Source organism: Rhinolophus hipposideros (assembly GCF_964194185.1).
Source record: "Rhinolophus hipposideros genome assembly, chromosome: 11".
Taxonomy (NCBI): domain Eukaryota; kingdom Metazoa; phylum Chordata; class Mammalia; order Chiroptera; family Rhinolophidae; genus Rhinolophus; species Rhinolophus hipposideros.
This window is the reverse complement of record NC_138057.1, coordinates 51,457,050-51,477,843: the sequence shown is the minus strand read 5'-3', so window position 1 is coordinate 51,477,843 and position 20,794 is coordinate 51,457,050. Positions and strand designations below refer to the sequence as shown.

General features: G+C 49.3%; 3 protein-coding genes across 8 annotated transcripts; all 3 read left to right on the top strand.

Annotated features, from left to right (window-relative positions):
• Positions 1–243: 243 nt before the first annotated feature.
• Positions 244–986, top strand: LOC308505475 (uncharacterized protein; the record flags this gene model as incomplete). The annotated part of the gene is made up of 1 exon (XM_081067753.1): positions 244–986. The coding sequence occupies exon 1, from the start codon at positions 378–380 to the stop codon at positions 984–986; it is 609 nt and encodes a 202-aa protein (XP_080923879.1). The 5' UTR covers positions 244–377.
• Positions 447–12,626, top strand: PIGO (phosphatidylinositol glycan anchor biosynthesis class O). 2 transcript variants are annotated; one of them, XM_081067748.1, is made up of 10 exons: positions 447–1,752; positions 2,685–2,828; positions 3,015–3,138; positions 3,448–3,607; positions 3,819–3,998; positions 4,257–5,784; positions 6,368–6,574; positions 6,792–7,006; positions 7,621–7,691; positions 7,845–10,628. In XM_081067748.1, exons 1-10 carry the CDS (start codon positions 1,242–1,244, stop codon positions 7,972–7,974), a joined length of 3,270 nt encoding a protein of 1,089 aa, XP_080923874.1. In that variant the 5' UTR covers positions 447–1,241; the 3' UTR covers positions 7,975–10,628. The 2 variants fall into 2 exon arrangements, with proteins under 2 accessions (XP_080923874.1, XP_080923875.1); XM_081067749.1 differs by lacking the exon at positions 7,621–7,691 and having other exon boundaries at positions 1,127–1,752; positions 7,845–12,626.
• A 1,323-nt stretch (positions 12,627–13,949) lies between these two features.
• FANCG (FA complementation group G) lies at positions 13,950–19,972 on the top strand. Of its 5 annotated transcripts, none has more exons than XM_081067746.1 (15): positions 13,950–14,243; positions 14,399–14,519; positions 14,730–14,820; positions 15,202–15,333; positions 15,572–15,774; positions 16,284–16,419; positions 16,627–16,757; positions 16,859–17,005; positions 17,141–17,292; positions 17,676–17,745; positions 18,014–18,303; positions 18,455–18,501; positions 18,691–18,846; positions 19,316–19,439; positions 19,576–19,972. In XM_081067746.1, the coding sequence occupies exons 2-15, from the start codon at positions 14,424–14,426 to the stop codon at positions 19,682–19,684; spliced, it is 1,884 nt and encodes a 627-aa protein (XP_080923872.1). In that variant the 5' UTR covers positions 13,950–14,243; positions 14,399–14,423; the 3' UTR covers positions 19,685–19,972. The 5 variants fall into 5 exon arrangements, 4 of the variants coding, with proteins under 4 accessions (XP_080923872.1, XP_080923871.1, XP_080923870.1 ...); XM_081067745.1 differs by having other exon boundaries at positions 14,389–14,519; XM_081067744.1 differs by having other exon boundaries at positions 13,950–14,299.
• The last annotated feature ends 822 nt before the right edge of the window (positions 19,973–20,794 follow it).

Genomic DNA, 20,794 nt, shown 5'->3' with positions numbered 1-20,794 from the left:
CAGACATTTTTCAATTGGATTATTTGCTTTTTTATTATTGAGTTGTAAGATGCAGTGAGAGACTTGGAGAGAAGGAATAATAAAATCTATCAGTTGGAGTAAGCTAAGCAAAAAGGGGGAAATAATTATTATTTATCGCTATTTTACAGATTAGATAATGCCCAGTGACAGTGAGTGGAGGAGCTAGGGTTCGAGCGGTTTGATTTCAGAGGTCTAGTTCTTAGTCTTACCTAAGAATGGACAGTGGTTTCCTGAACTCGTCTTCTGGCTTAGGTTTTTGCTCCCAATTCTAAATTACTATTACCTCCCATTAAACTCTACCTCTTGCTAGCCCTGCGCTCCTTTCCGAACTTCCTCGGTGGTGCCGACAGGTGGCGATGGCGCCCCGCGGGCCGCTCTGTCCGGCACCTGCACGTCTGTGGTACCAGGCCGCAGGTGCCGCCGCTGCACTTCCGGGTGCTGTTGAAGGTGAGCCGGGGTCTCCGAGAACCCGCTTACAGTATCGTCACCCCGAAGTAAGGGAACTAGTCCCCAGCTCACAGCCTAGCGTGCCCAGCACCGGGGTCAGGTGTCCTGGCGGACGTCGTGTAGCCACCGGAGGAGGCAGAGCCTTCCCTACGACTGGGTCCCGGCGAGGCCCAACCGGCTCTGGACCCCACGCCTCTGCGGTGCTGCGCGGGGTAGGTCGCGCCTCTGGTCTCCTGGCGATCCTGGCTGTTCGGAAGCGGAGTGTGACTCCTCCCCTTCGTCCCTTCGGTCCGCTTCTGGTGGTGCCATCACCCGGCCCGCAGGGCTTCTCTGCGGCTGCGAGCCCTGGCCACCCCAGGGGTGTTGAAACTGGCAAGGAGGCGAAGAAACAGGCTGTCAGAGAGCAGTCTACCACTTGGAATAAGTTTCCCTTGTGGATTGTGTTTTTCATCATTAGGATCTCCTGGAGTACATGTGCAAATTCCTATGCCCCACCCCCAAAGATCCTGATTCTGTAGATCTGGGGTACGGCCTGGAAATCAGCATTTTTAATAGCCATTCCGGGTTGGTGCCCATAGTCTACAGATTTCACCTTCAGAAACACTGGTGTAACTGGTGGATAGGAACTTCGTATTGGCTTGACTATGGAACTGTTTATCTTCAGGAAGGTTTCCAAGAGTAAGTGATTCTAGCCGGGCTTTGTACTGAGGCACCAGAATATCCAATGGTTCTTGGTCCCACAGTGATGAATTCCTTCCCCCGCCGCCACCAGGATGCAGAAGATCTCAGTGCTGCTCTTCCTGGTCTGGGTCTGCTTCCTCTTCTACGCGGGCATTGCCCTCTTCACCAGTGGCTTTCTGCTCACCCGTTTGGAGCTCACCAACCATAGCAGCTGCCAAGAGCCCCCTGGCCCTGGGTCCCTGCCATGGGGGAGCCGAGGGGAGCCCGGGGCCTGCTGGATGGCTTCCCGATTCTCCCGCGTTGTGTTGGTGCTGATAGATGCTCTGCGATTTGACTTTGTCCAGCCACAGCGCTCATATGTTCCTGGGGAGCCTTCTGTCTCCCTGCCCTTCCTGGGCAAAATGGGCTCCTTGCGGAGGATCCTCGAGACTCAGCCCCACCATGCCAGGCTCTACCAATCTAAGGCTGATCCCCCCACCACTACCATGCAGCGCCTTAAGGCCCTCACCACTGGCTCGCTGCCTACCTTTATCGACGCTGGCAGTAACTTTGCCAGCTACGCCATCGTGGAAGACAATCTCATTAAGCAGTTCACCAGTGCAGGTCAGTCTGGGTTTCTCTGGAGGCCAGAAGTCCTTTGGCAAATTTTTCAGAAGTCAGAGAGCCAGAACTTTGGGTGTCCCGCTGCATGCTTGACTATGGTGTGGGAGGACAGGGGAGGAGAATGAGACCAGGCCTAGGCTTTGTCCTGGAATTTCTAATCTGCATGGGGTGTTGGTTTTACTTTTGGGGCATTCTCAGTAAAGGGGCAGGAGAGAGATGAAGAGGAGAGATGTGGGTCTGGATACCCTCATAAGTGTGGAGGAGAGAGCAGAGGGTCAGGCCCTGTCCATTCACTGACATGCAAAAAGCAGTATACACCCAGGAAACACAGCAGCAGAGATAGCCAGAGACTGAGAACTAGAAGAGCCTTCTGTAGGAACAAGGAGTGAGAGGTCTGGGTGGAGTATGGCTATCGGGAAGTTTCCTGGTAGAAAATTTTAGACTTTGAAGGATAAAGAATTGCTGGATGGGGGCCAGCCCGGTGGCTCAGGTGGCTGGAGCTCCGTGCTCCTAACTCCAAAGGCTGCCGGTTCAATTCCCACATGGGCCAGTGGGCTCTCAACCACAAGGTTGCCAGTTCAACTCCTGCAAGGGATGGTGGGCTGCGCCCCCTGCAACTAGCAACAGCAACTAGACCTGGAGCTGAGCTGCGCCCTCCACAACTAAGACTGAAAGGACAACAACTTGACTTGGAAACGAGTCCTGGAAGTACAGTTTCCCAATAAAGTCTTGTTCCTCTTCCCCAATAAAATCTTTAAAATAATAATAATAATAATAATTATTATTATTATTATTATTATTATTATTGCTGGATGGAATTTCTGTGCCGTAGAGTGCATAGTTGGGACTTCTGACGGGTGTTTAAAGGGCCTTCTCCTTTTCCTCTGCCCTGACTCCTGCTCAGGCTGTGACCCACTCTTATGTCCCTGCAGGAAGGCGTGTGGTCTTCATGGGAGATGATACCTGGAAAGATCTTTTTCCTGGAGTTTTCTCCCAGGCTTTCTTCTTCCCATCCTTCAATGTCAGAGACCTACACACAGTGGACAATGGCATCCTGGAACACCTCTACCCAACTAGTAAGCATGGGGCCAGAGGCAGGCCTAAAGCTGGGAGCTGGGAAGGGCTGCTTCAGTCCACAAATTTTGAGTTTCCCGTGTGTGCAATGGCCTGGGTTTATGTCCCTGGACATAGGAACATCAGAGCCTGGCTGGGTTTGAGGAGTGGGCTTTAGTCCCCTATGCTCAGTGTTCTCCCCTTCACAGTGGACAGTGGTGAATGGGACGTGCTGATTGCTCACTTCCTGGGTGTGGATCACTGTGGCCACAAGCATGGCCCTCACCACCCTGAAATGGCCAAGAAACTTAGCCAAATGGACCAGGTGATCCAGTGAGTGTGGGATATTGGCTGGGGGATTGGGTTTGTGTCTGAGAATCCTAGGACATATGGTCCCAAGAAAAAAAAGTCCTTACCTTAGATCCTCTTTCCTGGCTGAATTCTGTCTTCTCTAGGTCTTTTTCTGAAGTTAGAGGCCTCATCCATCTTGAGTAGGTCCGTGTGTAGCTTTGGGTAGTAGGATTATTACTGAAGAGGTATCTCTCTGCCAAAAGTCTAGGCCCTACTATTGCTGGGGGTGAATGGGCCCCTGAGAAAAGTCTTTATCCATCCCTACCCCCTGACACCTTTCTTGGTCCCCAGGGAGGTTGTGGAGCGTCTGGAGAATGACACACTGCTGGTGGTGATTGGGGACCACGGGATGACCAAGAATGGAGACCATGGAGGGGACAGTGAACTGGAGATCTCGACTGCACTTTTTCTGTACAGTCCCACAGCCCTCTTCCCCAGGGACCCACCAGAGGTGAGGCCTGAGCTGTGCTTTGTGTTGTCTCCAGGTAGTCAGCCTGCATCATGACCACGGCATCCTTATGGATCCCTATATTTTAGGCCCCCAAATTCATGACGCTCGGCATCCCCCACTCTGATTTCTCACCCACCCCCTTATGTCTTCTATTCCAAACACTGACTTCAGCTCTGTGGTGAACCTGTTGACCCCTGTGTTTGTCCTCTAGGAGCCAGAGGTAGTTCCTCAAATCAGCCTTGTACCTACACTGGCCCTGCTGTTGGGCCTGCCCATCCCGTTTGGGAACATCGGAGAGGTGATAGCTGAGCTGTTCTCAGAGGTCGAAGACACCCAGCCTCACTCCTCAGCTCTGGCCCAAGCCTCAGCTCTCCACGTCAATGCCCAGCAGGCAGGTAACGGGCTGGGCTTCCAGGTGACAGAAGTAGAGAGGGCCTGGGAGAAGCATAGTGATGCACTCTTATCCTTTGTTCAGTCTTAATTCCACCTTCCATAGCCATGTTCTCCTTCCATTGCCCCCCCCCTTCTCCCCTGTCCTGGACAGTTTGGGCCCCTGATTTCTAGGTACCCCGTTTTGTAATACCTATCCTTGCCTCTGTCCCAATTTATACCTGACCTGTTCCCCTTGGCCTCTGACCTTTTATGCCAGGTGTCCCGATTTCTTCACACCTACTCAGCTGCTGCTCAAGACCTCCAAGTTAAGGAGCTTCATCAGCTGCATGACCTCTTCTCCAAGGCCTCTGCTGACTACCAGCGGCTTCTACAGAGCCCCCAGGGGACCGAGGCAGCACTCCAGACTGTGATTACTGAGCTGCAGCAGTTCCTGCGGGGAGTTCGGGCCATGTGCATTGAGTCGTGGGCTCGTTTCTCTCTGGTCCGCATGGCAGGGGGTGCTGCTCTCTTGGCTGCTGCCTGCTTTCTCTGCCTGTTGGTATCCCAGTGGGCAACAGCCCCAGGCTTCTGCCTCCACCTTCTCCTCCTAGTGCCCATGACCTGGGGTCTGGCTGGGGTCGTAGTGTGTGCTGGACTCCTGGCATATGCTGGCCTGAAGCTGGATCCAGTGGTTCTAGGGGCCATGGCTGCAGTGGGCTCACTCCTGCCTTTTCTGTGGAAAGCCTGGGCTAGTTGGGGGTCCAAGAGGCCCCTGGCAGCCCTGCTTCCCATCCCTGGGCCTGTCCTATTACTCCTGCTCATTCGCTTTGCTGCTTTATTCTCTGACAGCTTTGTTGTAGCAGAGGCCAGAGCCACCCGCTTCCTTTTGGGCTCACTCATCTTGCTCCTGGTTGCCCAGCTTCACTGGGAGGGCAAGCTGCTGCCACCTAAGCTATTCACAACACCCCGCCTTGGCTTTTCAGCCCCAACAGGCCCCCCACGGCACAATGGCATGCATGCCCTAGGGCTAGGAGTTGGGTTGCTTTTATGTATAAGGCTAGCTGGGCTTTTTCATCGCTGCCCTGAAGAGACACCTGCTTGCCACTCCTCTCCCTGGCTGAGTCCCTTGGCATCCATTGTGGGTGGTCGAGCCAAGAATTTGTGGTATGGAGTTTGCGTGGGGGCGCTGGTGGCCCTGTTAGCTGCTGTGCGCCTGTGGCTTTGCCGCTATGCTAATCTCAAGAGCCCTGAGCCTTCTGTGCTCTTTGTGCGCTGGGGGCTGCCCCTAATGGTCCTAGGAACTGCTGCCTACTGGGCACTGGCATCAGGGGCAGATGAAGCACCACCACGTCTCCGGGCGCTGGTTGCTGGTGCATCATCTGTGCTGCCTAGGGCAGTGGCAGGGTTGGCTGCTTCAGGGCTCATGCTTTTGCTCTGGAGGCCCATCACAGTGCTGGCGAAGGCTACAGTAGGTACTCCAAGGACCAGGACTGTCCTCACTCCTTTCTCAGGCCCCCCTACTTCTCAGGCTGACCTGGATTATGTGGTTCCTCAAATCTACCGACATATGCAGGAGGAGTTCCGGGGCCGGCTGGAGAGAAGCAAATCTCAGGGCCCCCTGACTGTGGCTGCCTATCAGTTGGGGAGTGTCTACTCAGCTGCTATGGTCATGGCCCTCACCCTGTTGGCCTTCCCACTTCTGCTGTTGCACGCAGAGCGCATAAGCCTTGTGTTCCTGCTTCTGTTTCTGCAGAGCTTCCTTCTCCTGCATCTGCTTGCTGCTGGGATACCCATCACCAGCCCTGGTAAGTATATATCTTAGCCCTGATTCATCCAAGGATATTTGGGATGTGAGTTTGGCCCCTCTTGTTTTCAGGGAGGTGTTACTCTTCAGATTCTTCACCCTAACATGGTCTCACGCTCAACACAGTTGGGAGGGTCTCTCTGATGTCTTCTCCTTTATTTGCTATAACCAAACTAATTGATTCCTCCCACTGGCTCCTGGAGCTAGCAAGGTTCATGGAGGAGGAAGACAAGAAGTCATTTCTTGATGAAATGCACTCCAAGATGCATTTCTAAAGGAAATACTGCATCCTCATGAGCGCATTTTCTGATTTTCCAGTCATGGGAGTGGTGAATTATGAGTATATAATATCATAGTGAGTTGTGTGTATATGAGAAAGAGAGTGACCACAGTGGGGTTCAGATTAGAATAATGGGGCTTTGTGCCACAGATGGAATTAGAGTGACAGAGAGTTGACTTCAGGAGGTTGGAGTGATGGGTATATGAGAATTAGCACTGAAGTAGTAGGCGTGTGTGACCGTGGGGCAGTAGACAATGGATTAGAGACTGGGTATGACTGTAAAGAGGCGTATCTCTTCCCCCAGGTCCTTTTACTGTGCCATGGCAGTCAGTCTCTGCTTGGGCCCTCATGGCCACACAGACCTTCTACTCCACGGGCCACCAGCCTGTCTTTCCAGCCATCCATTGGCACGCAGCCTTCGTGGGATTCCCAGAGGGTCATGGCTCCTCCACCTGGCTGCCTGCTTTGCTGGTGGGAGCCAACACCTTTGCTTCCCACCTCCTCTTTGCAGGTACTTCCTCATTCCTCCTTTGTTTCCGTTGTCGACTCTGGCTTTGTAGAAGGAAAGGAAACCCCTGGATTTGAGTGGGGAGATGTGATTTTGTTGGATCTTCAGCATCCTTTGGCTTATGCTAATTGGAGGCTGAGCCAACCACCGTGGTCGGGGGCCAGGGTGGACTGGTCCCTGGGTCCTCCATTAATTCTGGCCCTGCCTTCGTCTGAGGCAGTAGGCTGCCCATTGCTCCTGCTCTGGCCCTTCCTGTGTGAGAGTCAAGGGTCCCGGAAGAGGCGGCAGCCCCCAGGGAATGAATCTGAGGCCAGAGTCAGGCCTGAAGAGGAGGAAGAGCCTCTGATGGAGATGCGGCTCCGGGATGCCCCTCACCACTTCAACGCGGCGCTGCTGCAGCTGGGCCTCAAGTACCTCTTTGTCCTTGGTGTTCAGGTGGGTGCAGGGGAGAGATCACGGAGTTAGTTACCTTTTCTCATGTGTGTACATCACAGTCTTTCTTTCATACTTTGCCAAAACCCTGGGAGAGAGTCTTGACTGAGGTAAAGATACGTGAAGTGGTTGCCCAAGGGCAGTGGCCTCAAATGACAGTGTTGAAACTTGAACCTGGCTCTCCTTCAGCCTAGTCTTAGATTGTTTGCTCTGTACAAGCTAGATCTGGAACCTGCTGGTTTTATTTGGGGATTACTCCCTTGGTGTTCAGACTGGAAAAGCTGAGGCGATGGCCAGGATTCTTTCCCAAGCTGTGGTCATGGATCTTCCTCCTTTCCTTCAGAAAGGTGTGACTGTGACATCTTCCTCCACCCTGGGAGGCAGAGTCTAAGTGTTAGCAGCACAGGTGGATAATGCTTGCCCAAGGTCACACAGTGAGTCATGGTGAGGCCAGGAAAAGAATTAGGTCTCCTAAGTGGTTGTCCAAGCCCAGGTTTTTTTCTACTAACAAACACTACTTTCCTACTCCCCATTATTCACAGGGGCCTACAGCACCTCTTTCTTTGACCTGATTCCTCCTTCCCTTCCCAAGTAACTTGACTCCTCTCATCCCTTAGATTCTGGCCTGTGCCTTGGCAGCCTCTGTCCTCCGCAGGCATCTCATGGTCTGGAAGGTGTTTGCCCCCAAGTGAGTGGATTTGCTTGAGAAGTAGAGGTGTTGGGGAGTGTGAAGCTTGGAGCAAAGAATGAACATCTCGGGTGGACAAGGCTTTGCCTCAGCAGGGAAAAGGCTCTAGACCTACTCTCAGTGTGCCCTGATATTCTCCACCTTTCTTTGCAGGTTCATTTTTGAGGCCATGGGCTTCATTGTGAGCAGTGTGGGACTTTTCCTGGGCCTAGCTTTGGTGATGCGAGTGGATGGTGCAGTAAGCTCCTGGTTCCGGCAGCTAGTTCTGGCCCAACAGAGGTAGCCTAGGCTTATATGCTGGCTCCTGGCCATGCGGAGAGCTGGAGAACAATCTAGTCTGGCCTATACGGGTGCTGGATCATCTGCAAGAGAGGCTCAGCCACACCTCGTACCACCAAGCAGCAGGAGCTCCTAGCATCTGGGACTTCATTATTTTATAATTAAAAATCATAGTGTGGCCTGATCCCTAACTCTTGCTTTGGATGCGTCTGAGGGACTGGGGGGTAGTCTCCAAAGTGGAATAAAATAATAAATATGTGTGTCTGAGATGTGGGGGAGCCCCCACTGTCCTATAGGGACTAATGGAGGGTCAGTCTCCCTTCCTCCTGGGCACAGATGGGATCAGCCATCTTCTGCAGACCTGGCTGCACCTGTAAACCTTTGGGAAATGGTTGGAGTTGTGTGAATTCTCTTCCCCCAGCTCTTTTCAAATCATTCCTGCCATTTGCCCACCTGCCATTTTCCTGCTATTATCCCACCTGCCATTTTCCTTTGCCGTGCTGCATATTAAATTCTTATGCTTTAACTGTTGACAGAGACAGCTAAAAAGACAAACCCAGGCACCTTGGAGCACAGGCTTTCACTGTCTAAAGCCCCAAAAGGACTGTCTCCTCCTCTACTGTGTTCTTTCACTCCAGAACACCCTTTGCTCTTCATGTCTATGGAGGCCTCCCTGGCTTTTCAGTCTGTGTTGCCTTTTATCAGGCCTACTTGCCCAGCTTAAAGCATCCACCTTATCCCATTGATTATTCCTAACTTGAAGCCAAAACTGAATCCAATGATCCTTCTGCATATCTCCTGTGCCCTCTCTTCACTACTGTGTCATGTGGAAGTGCTAGCATGAAATCCCTGTGGAAATGTCTATTCAAGGAGTGGGGAAGAGGTTCTGAGGAGAACGGTCAGGACTGGAGCTTGAGGTTTGAGAGTACCCAGAACGGGGAGATGAGACCACTGAAAGAACAGACGTTAAAACTGTGGGATAGCACCTACCTTTATTTGGCAGGAGGAAGAAGAGAAGCTGAGTAGCAGTGATTGTGAAGTAAAGGCATTCACTGCTGTGGTAGCTAAAGGAAGAGTTCTAATTATTGTTTTATTAGTTTCAGGTGTACAAAACAGTGCAATAGTTAGACATTTACACCTCTCACAATCTACTACCCCTCTGGAGTTCTAATTATTAATGGCTAACAGTCCCTAGCGCTACAAAGGTCAAATAGAAAGATGATGAAAGTGTGTACTGTTTCAGGCAATTAGAAGATAGGACATTGGTGACTCTGGCAGGAATAGGTTTAATAATGCAAGGGGGAAGTTAGGCCTCGGCTTGCCTGTAAAGTGAATTCGAAAAAAGCTCCTTCCCCTTTCTCAATCTGGTGGACACAACTCCCAAGCATCATTTAGTGAACAGACAGTGCCTTTGTGAGAAGCTCCATGTGTTGCAACCATTGGAAGGACTTCAGACTCCAGTCCTTCATCCTGTCCTCAGGATCCCCCCTCCCCTGCTTTTTCTGTGCAGGAGCCCCTTTCCCTGGAGCCTAAGGATAATCCACTGATCTGCCAACCACTGTTTCCTTTTCTACTGATCTATCTACAAGATTCTTTTAGAGAAAGATATGTTAGCACATTGATTTACACTAAAAATTCTTATCCCTGCCTTTTGATATCAAAGAGCCCATTCCATACTAACTTATGGTTTCTTTTTTTTTTTTAAAGAGCTTTACAACTCACCATAAAATTTACCCATTTAAAGTGTATAATTCAATGACGAATTGAATTATAATTCAATAATTAATATATTCACAGAGTTGTACAACCATTACCACAATCAACCTTAAAACATTTCATGAACCCATAAAGAAACAAGATACTCTTTCCTATCACACTCCACTCCTCCCCACCTGTACCCCTAACCGTAGGTGACCTCTAATCCACTTTATGACTATATTAGCCTATTCTGGACATTTCATAAAAATGGGATCATATAATGCATGATCTTTTGTGACTGGCTTCTTTCACTCAGCATATTTTCGAGGTTCATCCATATAGTAGCATGGATCAGTAGTTCATATTTTTTTAAATTGAGGTAAAATTCACATCATAAAATAAACCATTTTAAAGCGTACAATCCATTTAGTACATTTACAGTGTGCAACCATCATCACTATTACCAGAACATTTCCATCACCCCCAAAAGAAATCACTCATTAGCAGTCACTCCCTAACTCCTTTTGTCCCCAGCCTCTGACAACCACAAATCTGTTTTCTGTTTCTAAGGATTTACCTATTCTGGATATTTGATATAAATGGAATCACATACGTGGCCTTTTCTGTCACTTTTTAAACTCAGCCTACTGTTTTCAAGGTTCTTCATGTTGCGGCATGTATTAGTGCTTTATTTCTTTTTATGGCCAAATATTCTATTGAATGGGTATTACTACATTTTGTGTATTCATCCATCGATGGATATTTGGGTTTGCACCTTTTGGTTATTATGAATAATGCTGCTATGAACATCCATTTACAACTTTTTGTTTGGACATATGTTTTCATTTCTTTTGGGTATATACCTAGCGTTATATTGTGAAATTGCAAGGTCATGTGATAACTATATGTTTAACTTTTTGAGGAATTGTTTTTAAAAAGTTTAAAGTTGTTTAAAAAGTTAAACTGTGTGTTTTTGTTTGTTTGTTTTCTGAGGAGCTGCCACTCTGTTTTCCAGAGCCGCTGCACCATTTTATATTTTCACCAGCAGGGTATGAGGGTACCAATTTCTGCACAGCCATACCAGTATTTACTGTTATCCATCTTTGATTCTAACCATCCTGGAGGGTATGAAGTGGTATCTCATTGTGGTTTTAGTTTCTATACTCAATGACTATTGATGTTGAACATCTTTCTTGTGTTTATTGAAGAACTGTCCATTCAGATTTTTTGTCTTTTTTAATTGAGCTATCTTTTTATTATTGAGTCATAAGCATTGTTTATATGTTCTAGATACAAGTCCCTTATCACATATGTGATTTGCAGATATTCTATCCATTCTATGGGTTGGCTTCTTTTCATTTTCTTGGTAGTGTCCTTTGAAGCACAAAATTTTTAAGTTTTGATGAAGTTCAATTCATGTTATTTTTTCTTTTGTTGCTTGTGCTTTTCATATCATGTAAGAAACCACTGTCAAGTGTTACAATTTAGTTTTAGAAAATTTTCATCATTCCCACAAATTCTCCGTACTTTGTTTACAATCAACTCCCAATCCCACCCCACGCCACTGATCTGTGTTTTTTTTTTTTTGGTCTTTATAAATTTGTCTTTTTTGGACATTTTTTATAAATGGAATCATGCAATGTGTGGTCTTTTGGTCTGGCTTCTTTGACTTAGAATAATGATTGTGAGGTTCACCCATATTGGTGCGTATATTGCTTTTTGCCCCTTTTTATTGTTGAGTCATATATTCCATTGTATGGCTGTGATCAACTGATGGACATTTGGATTATTTCTAAGTTTTAGCTATTGTGAACATATATTTTTAACTGCTATGAGCATTTGTATACAAGTCTTGGTGTAGACATATGTTTTTATTTCTCTTGGGAGGATTCCTTGGAGTGGAATTGCTGGGTCATATAGTAAATTTTTGATTAGCTTTTCAAGAAACTGCCAAACTGTTTTCCAAATTAACTGTACCATTGTATATTCCCACCAGTAATGTATGAGGGTTCCAGTTTCTCCACATCCATATGATTTGGTATTATCTGCTTTTTTGTTGTAACCATTCTATGTGTGTAACGAGGTGCGATCAAAACATACGGTGAATGTTTAAATAAAAAAAATTTGTTACAGAAAAAATACATTGCCATTAATCCCTCTCAAAATATGGGGGATTAATGGCAATAAGGGTGTTGCTTCCAATGCCCTTGTCCCATCATTCTTGCCACTTTCTGAAGCAGTTCTGAAGTCCTCTTTTGTAAGTGTCTTTACTTCATCCTCCATCATGACAATGCTCCATGTCACACATTGCTTCTGGTACAGAAATTTCTGTCACATAAAAACATCACAGTGTGTCCTCATCCACCTTATTCCCCGATCTAGCACCATGGAACTTCTGGCTCTTCCCCAATGTCAAAATGACCATGAAATGAAAATTGTTTGAATCAATTCAGGATATTGAGGCAGCCACAACAGCGCAACTAAAGACAAACACGAAAGAAGATGCCCACAACTGCTTCAGAAAGTGGCAAGAATAATGGGATGGACAAGTGTGTTCGAAGTGAGGGGGAGTATTTTGAGAGGAATTAATGGCAATGTGTCTTTTACTGTAATCATTATTTTTAAATATTCACCGTATTTTGTGATCGTACCTCGTATGTGCATAGTGGTAGCTCATGGTTTTAATTTGTATTTCCCTAATGGCTAATGATGTTGAGCATCTTTTTAAGCGCTTCTTAGCCATTCATATATCTTTTTTGGTAAAACGTCTATTCATATTTTTCTGCCTGTCTTAGAATGGTTTAAATACGTTTTATTGTTAAGCTTTGAGAGTTACATATTGTGGATACAAATCCATATGGAAGCATATGGTTTGCAAATAATATTTATCACTTTGTGGTTGAATGTTCTTGGTGTTTTTGTAGCACAAGTGTTTTTAATTTTAAAAATTTTTTATTGGAGAATATTGGCGAACAGTGTTTTCCCAGGGCTCATCAGCTGCAAGTCAAGTCGTTGTCCTTCAATTTAGTTGTGGAGGAACCAGCTCAGCTCCAAGTCCAGCAGCCCTTTTCAACTTAGTTGCAGGGTGTCGCGTCCAGTGCAACATGGGCAGTGAGGGTGCAAGAAGGGGCGGTTTGGGTTAAGTTTTTAAGAAAGAAACAAACAGAGACTTAATGCAGTTAAATCTCTCAGAAGGCCAGGGGTCTCTCAGTCTCAGAGGACTGGAACCCAGAATAAGGCCAACTGGAGCTTTTTGTTGATAGGTATACAAATACAAGAAAGTAACATTGTTTCTTACATAGTCTGTGAGACTCATACATCATAGCAGAAAAATGTTTATTTCAATCACCCTTTGTCTGTAAACAGCTGAAGCACAAGATCCCATGCCTTACCTAAGGTATGTACCTTCTCAGGGTCAAGTCTCTCATATTGTAACAGCTCCGTTGAGATAAGTGGAGATAACTGATCTTTATTGTCTTCATGACTTCTCTCACAAACAGGTGCAAGGAAAAGCCAGAGCCGGCAACAGACTTTCCCAAACAGGGGGAATGGGAGGCAAGGCTCCTTCCCGGATTTTCTAAGGCAGCTCATTAGGGGTCCCCACTGGGTTCCGCATGGCTTAGGTTGTATCTACCGTGAGATATCTTACCCGTCTTTGGCTGCAAACCATCTTTTGGGGACCAGACAGACAGACATAAGGTGTAAACATAAGGATGGAATAGAGTCCCAGAAAGGCACAGTCTTACAGGCTCTTCTTTCCCTAAGGAATGAAGGGGAGGGGGGGCAGTTGGCTAGGCTGTTGTATGACTACAGCAGGGGGCACAGCCCACCATCCCATGTGGGAATTGAACCGCCAACCTTGTTGTTAAGAGCTCATGCTCTAACCAACTGAGCCATGCACTGCCCCCAAGTGTTTTTAATTTTAATGAAGTCCAACTTATCCATTTTGACTTTATTTTATGTATGGTAGTAGTCGTACTTTTATTTTAATTTTGTTTTTACATCCTATTATCCTAGCTCCATTTGTTGACAGGATTGGGCAGATACCTGAGGGTAGTGCAGGCTGCACAAGCACAAGAGCCCAGCTGCCCGCAGTCAGACAGCGTGCGGTAGAGCATGCTGGTGCTCCACGGTGAGCAGAGAAAGGACAGGTGGATTACCTGAGGGCCATGGTCTCCCGTCAGTCCCTTTTGGAGACACTTTTTCTGCCACAGCCGTGATTTTTAGGCGGCTCTGGGCGGCACTACGACTCCCAGCATGCATCGCGCGAGCCTGCCCTCCGCGCGGGGGAAGCCAACACCCCTGGAAGTGTGGCTGCGAGGGAAGGGCCGAGCCTGGGGTTCTGCTTACAGAGCCTGGGGCTCTGGTCCTCGGCGAGGGCCGAGCAGGCGGAACGATAAATTTATGCCTCCGGCCTCGGACAGCCCTCCCGTCCCTGGCCTGCCTCCGCTTTCCTCACGGGTCTGTCTGGATTCATAGCTTCCTTGAGTTTCCCGCCGGGACAATCCCTTGAAGGCGACCAACCGCAGCCGAGAGTTGTGCTGTCCCGGCCAACCAGAGGCGAGTGTGGGAGAGGCGAGTGTGGAAGCCCCTCCAGGCGGCGAGGAGAGAGTACATTTCTCTTTGAAAAGGCAGGTCGTCCTGGCTGGGACCCCGAGGGCAGTAAAGGAGACGCGGCGGGGTGCGGGGCTTCGGCGGGGCCAGGCTTACCTTTCAGCAGCCCTCTCCAGGTGTCGGGGCCCAGCTTCAGCCACCATGTCCCACCAGACTCCTCTGGGTACCTCAGTGCCACCAGCCAACTGCCTGGATCTGTGGCGGGAAAAGAATGACCAGCTAGTTCGACAGGCCAAGGTAACGCGGCGGTTGCTGGGACCCTCGCTTTGCAGCCCTAAAATAGCAGAAAGAAGGTTTGCAATGAATTTACCCCAGCCCCCGTTCGGAGGCGCTGAGCTTGACCTACCCCTAACGGTAGAAATGACAGGAGAATGACATCCCTTGCCACTGCTGCAAAGGGAGAGGAAAGGATTGATCCTTAGTTACATTCCATCCCACATTTGGCAGGTGGCTCAAGACTCCCGTCTGCCTCTGAGGCGACAGCGGTTGGCTCAAGATGCACTGGAAGGGCTCAGGGGACTCCTCCATTGTCTGCAGGGTAAGCAGGGTCCTACCCGGGATGGTCAGTTCCCCTCCTCCACAGCAGAGACCAGTTCTCTTCTGCATTTCTGAGATTGAGGTGATTATTCAGGAGGCAGGGGGCCCTGTTTCAGGCAAAGACAGGACTGGAGTGAAATCGTCTTTGTACAGGTGAATCTCATTATACACACCCACACACACACAACAGCAGCATTTGAAGAAGTGGTTTCCAGGATGGTCTAATTTGGAGAACTTTTTGTCCTTTCCAAAGTTACTGTCCAAAGGGTGGGTTCTTTATTGCAGCCATTCTGGTTGAGGTGGGGTAATCTCTGGGTTGGGATCTTGTTCAGAGAATCTTTCATGGGGGAGCAGGCTGTGAGACCAGCATTTGTTGCTCCAGGGCTCCCTGCAGCTGTTCCTGTTCTCCCCTTGGAACTGACTGTCACCTGCAACTTCATTACCCTGAGGGCAAGCCTGGCCCAGGGTTTCATTGAAGACCAGGCGCAGGATATCCAACGGGGCCTAGAGAGAGGTGAGGGCCAGAGATTGCCTCCCATGCCCCTGCCAGCCTCAGTCTGAGTTTAAGTCCTTGCAGGGGCACAGGAGGAGCAACATAATCTGTCATCTCCACAGAGAGATGCCCTTCTCTGATCCTCTATGTCGTCCTCAGACCAGGAGCACCTTTGTGACCTTTGGGCTCCTGCAGAAAAGGAAAGTCAGAGATGAGGTCCTACCTCAGCTGTGTGTGTGTGTGTGTGTGTACTCTACAGTGCTGGAGACCCAGGAGCAGCTGGGGCCCAGGCTGGAACAGGGGCTCACGGGACTGTGGAACTCCATCCTCCATGCTTCCTCCACTCTGCTGGAGCTGCTGCCTGCGCTTCATCACCTGGCTGGCCTGCAGGTTGCCCTCTGGCTGAGCACAGACTGTCTTGGGGACCTGACCCTCCTGCTGCAGACCCTGATTGGCAGCCAGGTAATTCAGGAAGTGACCTGGATCTAAAGGTCTTTTCCCTCTTCCCACCCCTCCCAGCTGTAGTAGCATCAATCTGTGCTGGAAAGGCTGCGGGGTTGGTGGTCAGAAGACCTGGGTCTGTCAGGGACTCTTAGATAACCTTGCTCTGGTCGGACCCTCATTGGGGATTCTCTTGAGAATGTTTTTAAAACAGCTTAGTGATCTCAGGTAGGGTTAGGACTCTCATGACTTTGCTGAAGTCACTTCCTAGCCTCAGTTTTTTCATCACTAACCCAAACCGTGTCCTTGCCCTGTGTCCTCATGGGCTTATCCTAAGAGGTGCATGAAAATAGATTATCATTGCCCCAGGTTTTTCTTCCTCCCTTTATCCTTGCCCCACAGTTATATACCTCTTATAATTGAGGGAACAGGACTCAGGAGGACCCTTGAATTCAAGATACAGCCAGAGAAGGCTGAGACAGAAGAAATCGTTTCAGGCTTAGAGTCTCTAATGGTCCTTCTCTCCCCAGAGTGGGGCCTCTGAGGATCTGCTGATGCTTCTTAAAACTTGGAGCCCCCCAGCTAAGGAGTCAGATGCCCCACTGACCCTGCAGGATGCCCAGGGCTTGAGGGATGTCCTTCTAACAGCAGCTGCCTTTCGCCAAGGTCAGTTAGCAATCTGATTCATTCTTTCCTCCCCACTTCCCACCTTAAAGGGCCTCTAGGTTAATGCCTTTCCTGTTATGTCCTGTTTAGCTTAACAGAGCTCTGTGCTCTTGTTCCCCATCATTACCTCCACCCAACCTGACTCCCCCAGCCCCGCACCCCCATGCCCTGTGGGCCTCTCTAAGCTCATACCCTAATTGCCCTCAGGCCTCCAGGAACTGATCACAGGGAGTCTGCCAAGGGCACTGAGCAGTCTGCATGAAGCAGCCTCAGGACTGTGCTCACGGCCTGTGTTGGTCCAGGTGTACACGGCCCTGGGGACCTGTCTCCGTAAGATGGTAAAGACAGTCCTAGGGTGGGTTGGGGAAACCACAAGTGTTATGGACACCTTTTTCCATTGGGAGGCTGGGCTGAGGCTTGTGTCCTCTCATCCTGCTAGGGCAATCCACAGAGAGCTCTGCTGTACTTGGTTGCAGCACTGGAAGGGGGATCAAACTGGGGTCCCCCACTTTTGGAGGCCTCCAGGCTATATCGGCAACTGGGGAACACAGTGGCAGAGCTAGAGAGTCTGGAGCTTCTGGTTGAGGTAAGGAACTATGTGCCACATGAAGACATGGGAATTGCTGAGGTGCTTGTGTTGGGGAGACTAATCAAGGTATAAGTAGAAGGAAATATTGGTCCCAAAGATTATAGATGTACTTTCTTCTTTTGTCCCTTTTAGGCCTTGAGTGTCACTCCTAGCTCTGAAGTCCCCCATCTTCTTATTGAGGTCGAGTTGCTACTCCCACGACCTGACCCAGCCTCACCCCTTCACTGTGGCACACAGAGCCAAGTCAAGCACCTGCTAGCAAGCCGATGCCTACAGAAGGGAAGGTGAGGTTTCACCTTGCTCATGTGAGCTCCTCTTCCTACTTCTGATGCCTCCCCTGGGGTGTGACTATGCTTATGTTCTCGTGAGTTGGGGTGGGGGAAATTGGACGAGTTGGTGGCGGGACATAGGGCCCCACTCCTCAGCCTCCTGCCTTGCCACTGGACCTGAACTGAGGACTCTAACGCCAAACACTGACTTGTATCTTTAAAACTCTGAAGTCTCCTCCCAAGTCCGTTCTGTAAATAAGGCAGATCCACACTGAGCCAGGGTTGGAGCCTCAAGACCCCCCACTCCCCACTCCTCAGAGCATCCTTCCATTAGCTAACATCCCTTGGGGGGACCCTGCAAGGGCCTAAAGTGAGGCTCATGGGCTATGACTTCTCAGGGCAGAGGATGCTGCCGAACATTACTTAGACCTTCTGGCTCTGTTGCTGGATGGCTCGGAGCCAAAAACGGTGAGTACGTCTTCAAGTTTCTCTGCAGTTGGGGTAGGAGAGGGTTGGAATCTTTTTTGGAGTAGAGCAGAATTACTGTTTTCTGTTTTGTTTCCTCTGCTCTTCTGTCTGTCCAATCTGGGGGGGTCAAACCTGGAAGGCTTCCCAGAGTAAGGCGTCTAGGGCAGCTAGCAATGGGTGATCTCCGTGTGGTACCAGATCCTGGTGAAGAGGTTGGGGGGGGGTGGTTCATGTCTTTTTAAGACACTGCATCCTTCTCCCACCCCAGTTTTCCCCACCCCCCTGTCCCCCAGGGCCCTGTATGCCTGAGGTGTTTTTGGAGGCAGCAGCAGCGCTGATCCAGGCAGGCCGAGCCCAGGATGCTTTGACTGTATGTGAGGAGTTGCTCAGCCGCACATCATCTCTGCTTCCAAAGATGCCCTGGCTGTGGGAAGATGCCAGAAAAGGAACCAAGAAGTCGCCACATTGCCCACCCTGGGTCTCTGCCACCTACTTGCTTCAGGGCCAAGCATGGGTGCAACTGGGGGCCCAAAAAGAGGCAATTAGTGAATTTAGCCGGTGAGCCCAGGAAGCCAACCAGGGCCCTAGGGAAAGTGTGGAGGGATAATTTTCTGATTGGGACCTGAATTGGTGAGCTCCATTCTTACCTACTCACCCCAGAGTTTCTGAGGATGACTCTTCTTCACCTCTGCTCTATGTCCCACTTCAGGTGCCTTGAGCTGCTGTTCCAGGCCCCACCTAAGGACAAAGAACAAGGTAATCTAGACTCCATTTTTCTCTTCCCTCCTGGATGTGGTGGTAGTGGATATTGGTTCCGTTTCCATGTGTCCCAGCCCACCAGGGTATTTCAGAGAAAGGGGTTCCACATCGAGATACAGGGAGACCTGGGGTTTTGGTGACTGTGTGGCTGGGAACACACTTCTTGATTTTCGGGGTGGTCCCCAGGGCCTGCTTCTAACTGTGAGCAGGGATGTTCGTCAAATGTGGCACTACAACAGCTTCGGGCAGCAGCTCTGATTAGTCGTGGACTGGAGTGGGTGGCTAGTGGCCAGGATGCCAAAGCGCTACAGGACTTCCTCCTCAGTGTGCAGGTGTGCCCAGGTATGTGTGCTTGCATGACATCAGCTATGCACAGATGCACCAGGACAGAGAGGCCCATAGGGGAGATACTTGGGGATAAATGTAAGAGTGATGTTTCCAGATACGAGGGGTGAATAGAGTTGTGTTATATATATTTAGGGATATACCCAGGTGTGCAGACACATACAACACATACACGAGTGTACATGAAGGCCTTTCAGGAGTTCCCCAGTCTTCCCAATGTCCTTAGACACAAAGCTAGTGACTGCACTGGTAGAGTGTTGGGCAGGAGTACGGAGGGTCAGCTGAGCCCTTTGTCCTGGGCAGGCAGTACTTAGAGCTAGGAATGATTGGGAATGGTCTACTCTTGGTTCAATGTGTGGCTGTAGGCAAGAAAGTTCCCCACTGTATGCCTCAGTTTCCCTTTTTATAAATTGATGCTTAAGGCTGTGTCAAGTTCTAAGGCTCTGTACTATGGGTGGCGCTACAGGTAATCGAGACGCTTCCTTTCACCTGCTTCAGACTCTGAGGAGGCTGAATCGGAGGGATGAGGCCACTGCTCTCTGGCGGAGGCTGGAGGCCCAAACTAAGTTGCCACAGGAAAATTCTACATGGTAAGACTGAGGCCTGGTGGATTGGGGCTGAGGGGCACTTGGTGTCCTGGAGTCCTCGGGCCTCCTGGGTGGTGGTGAATGAAAAAGAGGGAATGGCCCAACCTTCAGTCTTAGGTCCACTCTTCTTGCTCTCCAGGTCACTCCCCCTATACCTTGAAACATGTTTGAGCTGGATCCAACCTCCTGACCGTGAAACCCTTCTTGGAGAATTTCGGACATCTCTGCCAGAGCCTTGTGACCTGTAGCTGCCATGTTTTGAAGTGTCTGAGCTGGGGTCCCAGTGGGCCATCTTTATGTGGGGAGGGCTTTCTGTTTACTATCCTTGGGGAATGTGACTGGAATTGACCATTCCTATATAACTCTGGCTTTGGAGAGGTTGGTGATAGTCCTGAAAAATTTTTGGCCTAGTTACTGCCATCTGGTTCCAGAGGACTCCCCAACCCCTTCACCAACAAAGCATTGACTTCGATTGTGGCCCCAGTTTTCCTGTTTCTCCTTTTATTGTGTTGAGTAAAATCTCTTTATCGATCTGTTGTCTGCCTACTACATATACTTGAGTGGGAAGTCTCACAGCTGTCTGATTCAGTTGAGTGCTGGTTGTCTAAGATGCCCTCTCCCAATATCATCTACTTTATGACTTGAGATCTGGGTAGAAGAAAGGGCTACAGGAATCCTTCTCAGGAAGCAGTGGCTTTAGTCCTTCTCATTTCCTAAAAGCAGAGCCCCGAAGCCCAGGATCCTGTTTGAAGTGACAGAATGAGTGGAGTTGGGTCTGGAAGGTGGTCTGGGCAGGCCTCTCAGGACAAGGGCAAGTATTTGATTCTTAGAGGGGACAGACAAGCAAACCTGTGTCTCTGACTGACTGCTCACCTCCTCCCTAATCCTAAATTCTGGAAATTTGGGATTTGACGGTCTCATCAAATGTGTCTGCGTGGATAGGGGTGAAGAGTGAATTGGGTCAGTGTGCTGCTAAAGCTGCCGAATGAATCTAGTCAGGGCTAGCTGGCATTTGGGGCCCCAGAACTAAAACTCTCAGCAGGCAATTTTATTGCTGCTTTGGGCTCTATTAAATCTGCTGTTTGTTCTATGGATGGATGCCTTTTGTCCCCTCTTGACTTGAATGCCCTCCCTCCTTCACCCATTAACATTAATACCCAGTGGTAAGAGGAAGCATATACCTTCAAGCCCTAAGGAACTGTAAAGCCTGTGGGATTAGGGTTACCAGAGGGTGCAATGGCAATAGGGTAGAATGGATGAAGAGCTGGGGTGTTAGTCAAAGGGTCCAGAGTAGGGGGGGCCTGAGCCAGCATTTTGAAGGAGCAAGTAGAGGGCTTAGGGTGAATCCTCAAGTTTTT

Coding starts and splice junctions, on each gene's coding strand:
- PIGO (XM_081067748.1), top strand. CDS start 1,242: ATGCAGAAGATCTCAGTGCTGCTCTTCCTGGTCTGGGTCTGCTTCCTC. Junction 2,829..3,014: donor GGAACACCTCTACCCAACTA/GTAAGCATGGGG, acceptor TCCCCTTCACAG/TGGACAGTGGTGAATGGGAC. Junction 3,139..3,447: donor CAAATGGACCAGGTGATCCA/GTGAGTGTGGGA, acceptor CTTGGTCCCCAG/GGAGGTTGTGGAGCGTCTGG.
- FANCG (XM_081067746.1), top strand. CDS start 14,424: ATGTCCCACCAGACTCCTCTGGGTACCTCAGTGCCACCAGCCAACTGC. Junction 16,758..16,858: donor GGACCTGTCTCCGTAAGATG/GTAAAGACAGTC, acceptor TCATCCTGCTAG/GGCAATCCACAGAGAGCTCT. Junction 17,006..17,140: donor GTCTGGAGCTTCTGGTTGAG/GTAAGGAACTAT, acceptor TGTCCCTTTTAG/GCCTTGAGTGTCACTCCTAG.